General features: G+C 49.3%; 1 protein-coding gene across 7 annotated transcripts in view; it reads left to right on the top strand.

The window, feature by feature from the left end:
* GAS7 (growth arrest specific 7) overlaps positions 1 to 13,005 on the top strand; it is a 289,087-nt gene that overhangs the window by 231,286 nt on the left and 44,796 nt on the right. For all 7 annotated transcript variants that reach the window (XM_031003186.3, XM_004058579.5, XM_055367910.2 and 4 more), the window contains one exon: positions 9,347 to 9,400. In XM_031003186.3, the coding sequence (XP_030859046.1) occupies positions 9,347 to 9,400 (54 nt within the window). The remainder of the gene's footprint in view (positions 1 to 9,346; positions 9,401 to 13,005) is intronic.

Raw genomic sequence — 13,005 nt, 5'->3', positions numbered from 1 at the left:
CTCAGCTTTTTCATGGACAAGAGTGTTAATTTGGGGGAACGTTATTAAGTCGTTCTCTTAGGATGCTGAGTGTTGGGCTTCGATTCAGTTCAGTTAACTCTGGAAAAGAATTTGAACCTCAGTGTATGTCAGGACTTCTTATGTTTTGATGGACTTAGAGTGAGCTGGGCCTCTTGTTAAAATGCAGATTCTAATCCAGGAGATCTAGGGTGGGGGCTGAGGTTCTGGGTTTCCAGCCAGCTCCGAGGTGACGCTGATGCTGTAGGTCTGAGGACCACTCCCGAGCAGTGGACTAGCAGTCAGTAGCACACAGCTGGCCTATCGGTCTCCTTCTCTTCTCTGCTCATGTCACCCATCATGAATCAACCCTGGCTTTGTATGTTTCCTGCTGAGCTCCCAGCTTGCCTTCTCAACACAGATTCTGTTAACCTGTTTGAAGTGAAACTTACTTTTGTCTCCTGATTTGAGACTGTTTTGGAAGACATCAGCCTAAATTCTGATGTGGTTCAGCAACGATGACAGAAATCTGGTGTTACCCTGGGCATCATCAGGAAGAATATGAGAAACAGCTCCCCATCCTCAAAATCATTCTTTCTTCCCTAATAAAACATAATCCCTTCTGAAATACTGTGAAGTTGTTACTCATCTATTTTAAAGAATGGACACTGGTATAACTGATATCTCAGAAGCTGATTTAACACTGTGCATTATAAGCCATCGACACAGGGATTTCTTGTCTAGTGTCTGTTCTTGGGGTATCTTGAGGGTTTCCGATTTATGTGCAAGGCTATTCACTCACACATTATTTACAGCACCATAACACTAGACCCAGCCTAACTGTCCTGCAACAGGGGATGGGTAAAAGGGATGATGGTGCTGGAGGTTAGCCAGTGATATTATGCAGCCATTAGCAAGCATGCTTCTGAAGAAAATGCAATAATTTGGGAAAGTACTCACAACATAAAATAGAGTAAAAAAAAGTAGGACACACATTGCGTATATAGTCAGTCTTATTTGGCAGAAGGAAATCTATACTTATCTATACTTAGGAAGAAGGACTAGAAGAAAAATAAACTGGAAAATGTACGGTGGCTCTGTCTGCGTCTGAGATCATGGCTATCAATTGGGACTTTTGACAATGTCTGGAGACATTTGGATTGTCACACCTGGGGAGGGGGTGCTACTGGCAACTAGTAGGTGACACCAGGGATGATGCTAAGTATCTCGCAAGGCATGGGACACCACAGCAAAGAAGTGCTCAACTTGAAAACATGAATCGTGCTGAAGTTGAGAACCTTTGGTCTGAGATCATGGGTCATTTTATTTTCTTTACACTTGTTGTTATTTTTCAAATTTCCTAAAATGAACACATTTTACTTTTATAGAAGGCAGATACAATTTTTTACTTAAAAAAAAAAAAAAGCTACAAAGTAGGTACCAGTATGGGGAATTCAGGAGAGGCGAGCTCTGGAGATGCAGGCCCGGGTGGGTAGTGGCTGCCTAAAGACAGGCGGATTGAGTCAGACTCTTTTTGGATGGTAACCTTGGGAGCTGAGGTGTCATCAGGGTAACAAAAATAAATCATGTAGTATATGGAGAGGGCGAACGTGCGTTGTTCACCAGTCCCAGGATCAGGAGGTAGAATGTTATTCTTTTAGGCTTTGAAAGGGTAACATTTGGATATAAAAGCTACTACTTTTTTAAGTTAAAAATAATTAGGAAACAGGGTGTCCCGTGTTGCCCTTGCTGGAATGCACTGGCTGTTCACAGAGGTGATCATAGATCACTGTGACCTCAGCTTGGAACTGCTGGGCTCAAACAATCCTCCCACCTCAGCCTCTGGAGTAGCTGGGACTGCAGGCGCCGGCCACCACACCCAGCTAGCTACTACTTTTTGTCCTGGTTTGTGAACCTGCAGGCTGGTTATCCAAAAAGGTGCCAAGAGTTAAACATAGAAATAGGTTAAGAAGGTTTGGTGTTTACAGAGAGCTCTACCAACAAAGGGTCCCCGGGTGTAGACCCCACTCCAGCATGCAGACGAGTAGATTGACCATCCCTGCTGTCAGTTACCACTCACGATAACTACACTTAAACATCAATAAATGAATAAATGAGCAAAGGAACACTTGAGATGTGGCATGTGGGGTGGATAAAGTGGCATGTTCAGGGTTACAGTGACGAAACCTAGACTGGAAAGCCCCAGATCTCAAAACCCGGTTGTGATCTCTTTCCACCCCCTGCTTAGCTGCCCCTCCTTGAGCAAGCTGATCAGGAAGATTAGAATTTGGGGGAGGGGGCTGGGCGTGGTGGCTCAAGCCTGTAATCCCAGCACTTTGGGAGGCCGAGGCAGGCAGATCAGGAGGTCAGGAGATCGAGACCATCCTGGCTAACACTGTGAGACCCCGTCTCTACTAAAAATACAAAAAATTAGCCGGGCTTGGTGGCAGGCACCTGTAGTCCCAGCTACTCAGGAGGCTGAGGCAGGAGAATGGCATGAACCAGGGAGGCGGAGCTTGCAGTGAGCCGAGATCGCACCACTGCACTCTAGCCTGGGCGACAGAGCGAGACTCCGTCTCCAAAAAAAAAGAATTTTGGGGGGTGGGTGTCGGGGGATGGGGACAGGGACTTTCCATGGACACCAGTAACGTGTCCCCACCATACTATGTCATGGGGAGGACTGATAGTGGGTGCCCCACAGTTCCTGAGGGTGCCTGCCCCGCTCCTTCACTCAGCCCTTGGAGACCTGGATGGGTGGGCACAGGAGGTGGTGATCTGGTGCCACCCAGTGGAGGGTTTCAATTCTGCAGCCCTGGGGCAGTCGGCCCGGGTACTGGATAAATGCAGCCCACCTGATTCGGGGGCAGAGGCGAGGGATCAAAGGCGAATCATCTTTTTTTATTTTTTATTTTACTTTAAGTAAAATAAAATACATGTGCAGAACATGCAGGTTTGTTACATAGGTATACATGTGCCATGGTGGTTTGTTGCACTCATCAACCTGTCATCTAGATTTTAAGCCCTGCATGCAGTAGGTATTTGTCCTAATGCTCTCCCTCCCCTTATCCCCCACGCCCTGATAGGTCCTGGTGTGTGATGTTCCCCCACCGGTGTCCATATGGTCTCATTGTTCAGCTCCCACTTATGAGTGAGAACATGCGGTGTTTAGTTTTCTGTTCCTGTGTTTGCTGAGAATGATGGCCTCCAGCTTCATCCATGTCCCTGCAAAGGACATGAGCTCATTCTTTTTTATGGCTGCATACTATTCCATTATGTGTGTATGCCACATTTTCTTTATCTAGTCTATCATTGATGGGCATTTGGGTTGGTTCCAAGTCTTTGCTGTTGTAAATAGTGTAGCAATAAACGTGTGTGCATGTGTCTTTATAGTAGAATGACTTATATTCCTTTGGGTATACTCAGTAATAGGATTACTGGGTCAAATGGTATTTCTGGTTCTAGATCAAAGGCCAATAGTCTTGCTGCCTTTGCAGAATCGCGTCCTAGTGGGTCCCTTCCCTTCCTGCCCACCAGTGCCTGGGCCTTTTTGTGATCCACCTTTCAATTGTTCTGGCTTCTCACGAACTTCCCAGGAAGACCCTCTAGACACAGGAGAGAGGAAAGAGAATGGGACGAAGGGCTTGGAAACTTAAGGGACCCATTGGAGCATGGAGTTCAAAGTGGAGAAAGAGGTGAGATGTTTAATCTCCACCACCTCCTTCCTACCTCAATAATTCAATAACACGGGTTCTTATTGAGCAGTTTTGGTCTTTGTCAGGCACTGAGACATAGGTGATATCTATAGCCCTGCTTTGATGGAGTTTTATGGCTGGTGTGGGAGAAACAGTAGAAAAATAATGGTGCAATTTCAGCAGTGATAAGGGCTGGAGGAAGTGGATGCTGTGAGAACCTAGCCTGGTGCTGGAAATGTCAGGAATTAAGGTACCTTAAGAAAAGATACCTATTCTAAGACTGGAATGATGAGCAAGGGTTTCACTTGGCAAAGAGGTGGGGAAAGAATAGCTTTCCAGGGGAGGGAATAGCATCATTGATGCCTGGAGGCAGCAAGGGGGAACCGTGTTTACCCATAGAGACCCAGTGTGGCTGTGGCTTATTAAATCAGCAGGAATAGGGAGGGTGGGAAATGAGGCTGGGATAGTCTGCACAGGCCTGCCACGAGGAGCTCAGGGGTTATCCTAACTGCACTGGGAATCCATTGAGGGGTTTTGTACAGGATCCCACCTGCTGAAGGGATGGGACCCAGATTATTTGCAGGGGGGAGGAAATGGGCTGAGAAGACATTTGGAGTCGGGGGCCTGCTGAATCACTTGTGAATGACCCACTCCAGTTTACCAAGCACTTCCTGTGTGGTATCACCCCCTGCCAGGCCTCAGGGTGATGCAGAGATGCCCAGGTGGGGTGTCCTGACCCCTGGGCAGGCCTTTACAAAATAAATGGAAGGGAAGAGTTCTCTGGAATCACAGGCAAAGGAAATTTAAAACAAATACTCTTATTATAGGCATTTGCAAGCCTTTGCAAAAGTAGAGGGAATATATAATAAGGTACCACAAATCTATTAAGCCCAACGATTACCTGCCTTTGGCCAATCTTGTTTTATTTGTGCTCCCATCCCCTCCCCCAATCCCCTTGCCCTCCACCTCCTAGATTATTTTAAACCACATTTCTGACTTACTGTTTTAAATGCAAATATTTCAGAATGTATCTTCCAGGAAGAAGACATAACGATAATACCATTATCATATTTAAGAAAACATTAATTCAATAATGCCGCCTAATATATACACTCCAGATTCCTCAATTGTCTCAAAAAATGCCTTTTTTTAAGAAAGAAAAAAGAGAGAGAGATAGGGTCTTGTTCTGTCCCTCAGGCTACAGTACAGTGACACCATTATAGCTCGTGAATCCTAGAACTCCTGGGCTCAAGCGATCCTTCCACCTCAACCTCTCAAAGCCTAGGGTTACAGGTGTGTGCCACCATACCTGGACCCCAAATCCCTTTTATAGCTGCTTTTCTCCCCAGTCCAGGATCCCTTCAGGTTCACACACAGATACACTGGTTGCTGTGTCTCTGTTGTTTCTCTCTCTCTCTCTCTCTCTCTCTCTCTGTCTTCCCCCACCAAAAAACTGCTTTATTGAGCTATAATTCACATACCCATACAATTCACCCATTTAAAGTGTATACAATTCAGTGGTTTTTACTATATTTACAAAGTTTTACAACCATCATCAAATCTATTTTAGAACATTTTCATCAACCCAAGCAGAATCCCCTGAAGACTTAGGCAGCCCCTAATCTTTCTGTCTCTATGGGTTTGCCTCTTCTGGACATTTCATATAAATGGTATCATACTGTCTGTGGTCTTTTGTGTCTGGCCTCTTTCACCTGGAATTCCAAGGTTCATTCACATCGCGGCATGGATGAGCACTCCATTCCTTTTTATGGCTGAAGAATATTCTGTCATATGGATAGAACGTTTCATCCAAGTTGTTGCCTGTCTCGTTGCCTCTACACTCAATCCCTTACACCTTTTTTTCTTTTTCTTTTTTCATCACCTTGACGATTTATTTTTGAGGAGTCCAGGTCAGGTGTCTTGTAGAATAACCTGCATTCTTGGTCTGACTGTTCTCTTATGCTTAGGTTCAGGTTCTGGAGTTTGGGCAAGAATAGCTGGACAGGGCATGTGGGGTTCTTTTTACTGCATTTGAGGGCACAACCACCCAGGTTAGCACCCTACTCATGAGGCTCAGTTTGCACTCTCGGTTAAGGTGCTGACTGCCAGATTTCTCCTTTGCAGGGGTACATTTTCCCTTTCTAATTTGTCAGTCATCTGTGAGGTGCCAATGTAAGACCCTGTGAGTATCCTGTGCCCTGGCAGTCTTTCCATCCACTGCTTTCAGCATCCTTGAGGATCATGGCCTGAGTCCCCTTTGAGGCTGGGGTTTGCAAATGGTGGTCATCCAATTTCTTGTACATTTTTTATTGGCATTCTTCTGAAATAAATGTTCTCTCCCTTCCCCTTTGGAGTTAGTTAGTGAGTTGCAGTCATTCATTCATATTTGTGCTCAAATTGTCCCACATTTGGCCTGTGCTAGCCCTCTAAGTTGTTTATGTTCTTTTGTTATCTCTCAATTATTCTCTGAATACTTTCTTACCTCTTGGTACAATAGGATATTCCAAATACCTGCCTTTGAAATTAGTACCAAGGAGCTTCTGGTAATATTTGGAAACCAATTTCTAGCCAGTAGATGTTGTCACTGTGATGAGATGTCATTCCTTCTGGGCCCTTTCAATGGAGCATTATGAGAGAGAGAGAGAGAGTGTGTGTGTGTGTGTGTGTGTGTGTGTATAAAATGCATGTGATATGTATATGAAGTTGGAGCAGTAGGCACAGGTTATCAGCAGCACAGGCAGAGCCTGAGATTGCCTGTGATCTACCTTGGCCCTCAGTGGTTGAAGTAAAACACTGCTAATAGAGCAGAGACCAGGGAAGGTGCTGACACCTACACGTGGAACACCCACCCTCAATGCCATTACTTGTATTCCTATCCTAGCCAAGTTATAAGGAGGAGGTGCGACCTCTGCATCAAGCCTTATTCTACAGAGATTTATACACAGTGGTCCCAAAATATATGTTTGTGGTTGATGGAAATCTTTTTTGCCTTCCTGCAAAGACACATGGAAAACAAAATATTGTCTCAGGTCTCAAAGTGGAGAGATGGCGGAAGATAGAGGAAAGAGTTATGCAGGCTTGGATTCTAATTTCCACTCCTCTATTTACTATAGCCTTGTGACCCTGGACAGTTTTACTTCTGCAAGCCCCAATTTCATGATCTGCAAAATGGAGTTGATGCCATTTAACTTGCTGGGGTTGTAAGGATGAAATGAGATTAAATATGTCAGATGGCTAACCTGGAGCCTGCCGTAATAAGCAAGCACTCAGTAGACAGTCGCTCTTGCATTGCTTCTCCCCTCTTAGCCCCCTCATCACCAACATCATCAGCATCCATAGGTAGACTCGAAGGCTGTTGCCAAGGCTGCTGGAGTGCTGGTTCCCCTCTCTGGGGGGCTGCAGTGGGAACGCGGTGGTGATGGTGGTAATGTGTCCATGACAGGAAGACAGACTCCTGCAGACTGCAGAATCCATCCCATAGGCTACTCTTTCCCCTTCCTGCCATGTATTTGCTTGGCTAGTGTCTGTACGTGAATGAACCTATGGAGAGAGAGACTCCTATCCCTGTCTCTTCTCCTTGGTGACTGGTACCTCCTGCCATGTAGCCTCCGTCTGCCTTTCTCTCTGTGCAGTTTTGTCAAGTGGGAAGGTATAGGGTGGGCCAGCTGGATGAGATGATGCGCTAAAAATGTCTGTGGAAGCTGTAGTTGGCCATAAAGTTGACGTTGGCCAGGAGCCCATTGGGGTCGCTAGAGGAGTTGCCGTAAGTAGAGGTACCTCAGTGAAACCACAGTGTAGATCAGATCCATGTGTCTCTGAGTGAGGTCCACAGATTCTGCAAATCAGAGGTGCTGGCACCACCTGGGACCTGCTGGATCAGGCCCAGCAGCTGAGAGTGCAGCTGGGACTCTATTTTGGACACTTTTTCCTCAGTTGATTCTGATGCACCTCAAAGCTTGAGGACCAGTGATAACCATCCATTTGACAGATGGAGAAATTGAGGCTCAAAGAAGTCAGATTCTCTGGCCAGGGTCTCAAGGCTAGTAATCATTTTCTTGTCTGTGAAATTAATGCTCTGTAAGGTTCATTTTTGCTAGACACCTTAAGGATATCAGTTTTCCTGAGTTGACTTTAGCAACCCAAGTAAGACTGTATGGGAGTAAGGGTATGAGACCTTAGCAGGGGCATAGTCAAGCTCCCTGGTTTGCCTAATTTGCTGACGGGTTTCTGAGGCAAAGGCTGGCCCTCACCTGCAGATGGTCATTTGGCCAGGTGTCCAGGGTCGTGCTGGCCTGAGGGGCGGGGTGCCCCCCACCCCGAGCCGGTGGTTCCGTCTTGTTGAAGCCCCTCCATCCTTTTTCTGACCTTTATCTGTAAAGTGACAGCCACTTCCTTACATTCTACCAAGGAAGAGTAAGGCCAGGCTGGCCTCAGTGGCTCATGCCTATAATCCCAGCACTTTGGGAGGCCGAGACAGGTGGATCACCTGAGGTCAAAAGTTCGAGACCAGCCTGGCCAACATGGTGAAACCCTGTCTCTACTAAAAATACAAAAATTAGCCGGGTGTGCTGGCAGGCACCTGTAATCCCAGCTACTCAGGAGGCTGAGGCAGGAGAATTGCTTGAACCTGGGAGGCAGAGGTTGCTGTGAGCCATGATCACGCCACTGCACTCCAACCTGGGTGACAGAATGACACTCCATCTTAAAAAGAAAAAAAAGAGTCAGGTCATGCACAAGTCCTGGGGCACATGTGTGATGGCCACCTACGGTGCCTTAGGGGTAAGCCTGCTTCCCAGGTTGCTGTGTGGCTCAGGATAGGAGACATCCCAGGTCCTGCTTGGGGATCTCTGGTATTGAACCCCCAACATAATTGCTAATAGAACAACAGAGACCCAGAATCAAAGATTCTTTGGAGTCGTAGGCTCTTAGGACACGTGTAGCATTTTGCACTGGCAGTCCTTAATTTTCTCTGCCAGAACGATCCCAGGACTTTGGCAAACTGCTGAGGACCTCAGGCTCAGAGGTACTTGGGACTCTGGTTTTCTTACTGGCGGTGGAAGACATCAAAAGGCGATATAAAGACTGAGTGGAAGCTGGAAGTCGGTTTGGCTGAGAAATCCCTCCTGGCTCACAGGGTTGGGGGAGCGGGGAGTCAGGGAGGTGACCGAGCAGCGCCCCAGTGCACATTGTGTGTATTTAGGTTTGACGTTTTGGACCCGGGGGGTTTCAGAATAAAATGTCGTGTGCTGATTCCTCAGTGCCAGGAAGTGGTGGCCTTAACTCTCTTCTCCCCAGTGGATTCCGCGGCTTCAGGCGGCAAGCGGCACGCGGAACGTTCACCAGCAGAGGGCAGCGGAGGGGTTAACTCCCCAAATCACAGACTGAGAGAAGAGGAGGGGAGACCTGGTTTGGAGCAGTTCTCTCAGAGCCTGTGCAGGAGGCTTCCTTAATTCGCCTTCAGCCCGAGAACTGGGCGTGGGAACAGCGTGGGGTCAGGGAGACCCCTGCCTGCCCTGGCCCAGAATATGGTGACTTAGGATTCAGACTGAGCATCCCTGAACTTCCCCAGCGCCTCCACCCTCAGGGAACCTGAATGGGGGGAAAAAATGTCCAATATGGAGAACAGCTTTGACGATGTTTCTTGCCTCTCTCCCCAGAACCTAGGATCCTCATCGCCAAGCAAAAAGCAGAGCAAGGAAAACACCATCACAGTAAGTGGCTCCCGAGGGGCGCCCTCAGGGTGGGCTGCGAGCTGGGGCATTTGGCTGGGCTGTTGCCATGGCGATGTGGACCGCCAAGCAGAAGTGATGCCCAACCTGGAAACGGGGAAGTTCCAAAGCTCGGATTTCACTGAAGTTCCCCATCCACATGCCCCTCCCACCTCCCCTTCTCCTGTCAATTTCACATTTCACTTCTCTCCTGGTGAACAAGTGGAAGGAGGATGGCTGGGACGATGCAGAAGCCGTTTTTTCAGGGCAGGAGGGGAAGGTACGCGTGCGGGAGTGGGTTGAAGGGGGTGGACTGTGCTCAGCGCAAGTGATGTGACGTGTAAATTACAGCCACGGCAGGGTTGCTTTTGTGCGGGGTAACTTCTGGAAGATGTCAAAGTTAAAAGCAAGAGAAAGCGTCCTAAGAATAGAGTTCCTAGGAGTCCCTGAGGGGAGCAGGCAGCTTCTGCCTAGAGTGGCCAGCCTGCCTCCCAGGGCGTTTCGAGATGCCCAACGCCATGTGGAGATGAGGGGGAGCCCACCCCACCCACCCCCATGCAGAGATGAGGGGGAGCCCCACACTCCACCTCTGCTCCTCAGCCCTGTGTTTGGGGCAGCTGGGGCTGGACATCATTGCCCCCTGAGGGGCACAGGCCTGAGAAGTGTGGTCGCAGGTTTGCTATTTTGGCACAAGGGCAGGAGAGCAGGCAACGGGGGATCGCTCTCTTAGGCTCCAACTCACACAGCTCTGAGCCATTCCGACCACCCCCGTGGAGACAAAACCAAGAGTGGGTGCATTCCCCTGCTTCATCCAGGCTGCACATCCTGCTTTGGGAGAAAAAGTGTGGGTAAACAATTAACAATAACAATTGCTGCAGCTTTTGTGTGCATTTATTATGCACATGTAGTGATCCAAGTGGCTCATTTAATTGTCCATTAGCTATATGAAGTGTCAGTCGTGGAATCAATATAGTATAACGATGATAAACGTGGACTCTGAGGCCAGAGTGTCGGTTATATTAATGACAGTGCAACAGCCTGGGGCAAGTTTCTTGACTTCTTCCCGTCTCAGTCAATAACTGTCAAGTGGGGAAATGGGGGGTAGTGGGTGGTCTCTGCCTTAGGGATGGTGTAGGGACTAAATGGGTCCATCCATGGAAAGCACTTAGAACAGAGCCTGCATATAGTAAGTGCTCTGTGCACACTCATCACCCTGTTTACAGATGAGGAAACTGAGGCACAGATCCGCACCTTGCTCACTGTCACCCAGCTGGGAAGTATCAGGATTTGAAATCTATGTCCTTACCACAGTGCCCCTTCTGGAGCTGGCTTGGGTTCCTTGTGTCATGAGCTCCTTTGGAATGCCCTGTGCTGATGGACGGTGTCTCCAAGGGCTGGGCAGAACGACTCAGCCTGCTTGGACTGTGGGGTAGCAGCAGCCTCCCGGTTACTGGTGGAGTTGATGGAGCTGGTGGGTAGGGGGTGTGGGCAGGCTCAGGTGCAGAGTTCCATAGGGTACAGTCCCCATCTTCAAATTGTCACAAAATGCCCTAGAATGCTGGGGCACAGCAGGAGCTCTCCAGAGTCTTCTGAAATACATAAAAAGGAGGGGGAGGAGAAAGTAGGGGGGGTCGGAGTGGGAGACATATTTGAATTCTAGAAGAAAAACAAAAATGCAAAGTGAAAAGCAGAGTGTTATGTCGTGGAGGGTTGCCTTAAAGGCGTTTAGTGATGGTGCCCAGGGCATGGGGTGGGGCACCTGCTGGAGTCCATCTTACAGCCAGAGCTTCAGGTGTGGTCAGAGGGGGCTGACGGCGGCCCTTGTTGGGCCCTTGATGGGCAGCACACCTCGCCCATCCCTGCCTTCCCTGTTCCTTCCTGCTGAGCCATATCATTGCTTCTCATGAGGGAGTCTGCAAATTATATTCTGAAGCCTCCAAGACCTTTTTTAAAATGCAGATTCCTGGATGGCACCCCAGACCTTCAGTTGTTTTCTCTGGGGCCAGACTGGAAAATCTGCATTTGAACCAGTGTCCCCCAGAGGTTTTAAGTAAACACTCATGCCTTGGAGAATTTTTTGCCAAAGAAACTGAGCAAAGGAGGGACTGGCCAGAGGTCACAAAACAAGTGAGGAGCAGAGCCCAGGACTTGAACCCAGGTCTCCTGGCTGCCAGCCCAGGACACTTCCCAGTGTACCACCTGGCCTTGGCCCACAGGTCTCCAGGCCTTGGTGCCTTTTCCCTTCCACACAACACCGCTCTCCCATGCCCAGCCTCTTCCTCTGGGTTCTGATCCTCCAGAGTTCATGGTTTCCCAAGAAGGAGATGCTCAGGGGGAAAGGGATGGCTCGGGTCTCAGGAGGCTGGGGCGTGAACTTCCTTTTCTGTGGTGTGTAGGGATGAGGTGAGCCGCTTCGTGTGCTGTCTGATCCCACAGAGCAGAAATTTCCAGGCCTGGGCAGCAAAGGGTGGTGGATCCAGAGAAAGAATGGAGCTGGATTCTGACGCTCCTTTTTCCCCAGGCTATGGGTTTTCAGGGGACAGACACATGGGCCCCCTGACAGCAACGGGCAGGGGCTGGCAGCCTGGCTGGGTCTTGTTTCCGCTGTCCCTGGTGTGGGGCTGGCAGGTGGAGTGTGCTGTTTGATTGGGAGTGACGGGTGCTCATGGCAGCTCACAGCCCTTGGCAGGAGCATGAACGCGTCTGAATCTAGGGGGTTTCACAAAAGATGACAACAAAGCCACCCGGCCACACTCTCACCTGGAAAGAGGAATTTGGGGACACCTGTGGTCCTCAGCTTCAGGGCTTCCCAGCGTAGCCACAGAACCTGGGGTAGGGGCTGGAGGTGAACCCTTGGGGTCCTGTCTACTCTTCTTCTCTGTTCCACAGAGCTCCGGGGCTGGCTTGTTCCTCTCCCATACCCTCCCAGATCAGCTTTCCTCTGGGAGAAAATTCAGAGCCTGTTGGACTTGAACCCTCAGTTGTCAAACCATTTTCCCTTCTCTGCTGCAGGCAAGGTGGTCAAACAGGCCGTGCAAGAAGCCTGTGGCCTCTGTTCCCCACAGGCTCCTGCTGGGCCAGGACTTAGGGGAGGGGCATGCCTTGGGGCCTCCGTATGTCAGCCCCCTTGGTCACACGTGTGTTCAGTGGCTCTCACACCTCAGCCAGGTGGTTTTCTGGCTGCTGTGTCCCACTGCGTACCCCTCAGAGAGCTTCTGGGAGGCAGCCCTTGTGCTTCTGGCTGCTCCTGTGCGGAAAAGCCCTGCAGGAACCCCAGCTGCACAGTGGACCCCAGCAGTTAGGGAGGGATGGGGGTGTCACTCCATTTACCTGAGGGTTGGAGAGAACAGAGTTGGTGCAAGAGCGAAGATGCGGCTTTGTTGAGGACACTGGTCTCTGGGGAAGTGAGGGTGGGACTGCCTGCTGGAACTTGCCCTGAGCAGTACACACGGGGATGTGTGCCCCTCTCTGGCTCCCTCTTTAGCACCCTTCCTTTTTGAGCCCCTGCCTTTGGTGGGGACCTGGCACATTTATACCTCAGTGTGTTGGAAAGGTAGTGTGACAGAGGCTAAGAGCCTAGACTGAAGCCGGCTTGCATGGGTTCAGAC

Source organism: Gorilla gorilla, chromosome 19 (genome assembly GCF_029281585.2).
Source record: "Gorilla gorilla gorilla isolate KB3781 chromosome 19, NHGRI_mGorGor1-v2.1_pri, whole genome shotgun sequence".
NCBI classification, from domain to species: domain Eukaryota; kingdom Metazoa; phylum Chordata; class Mammalia; order Primates; family Hominidae; genus Gorilla; species Gorilla gorilla.
This window is presented reverse-complemented; position numbering and strand designations above follow the sequence as displayed.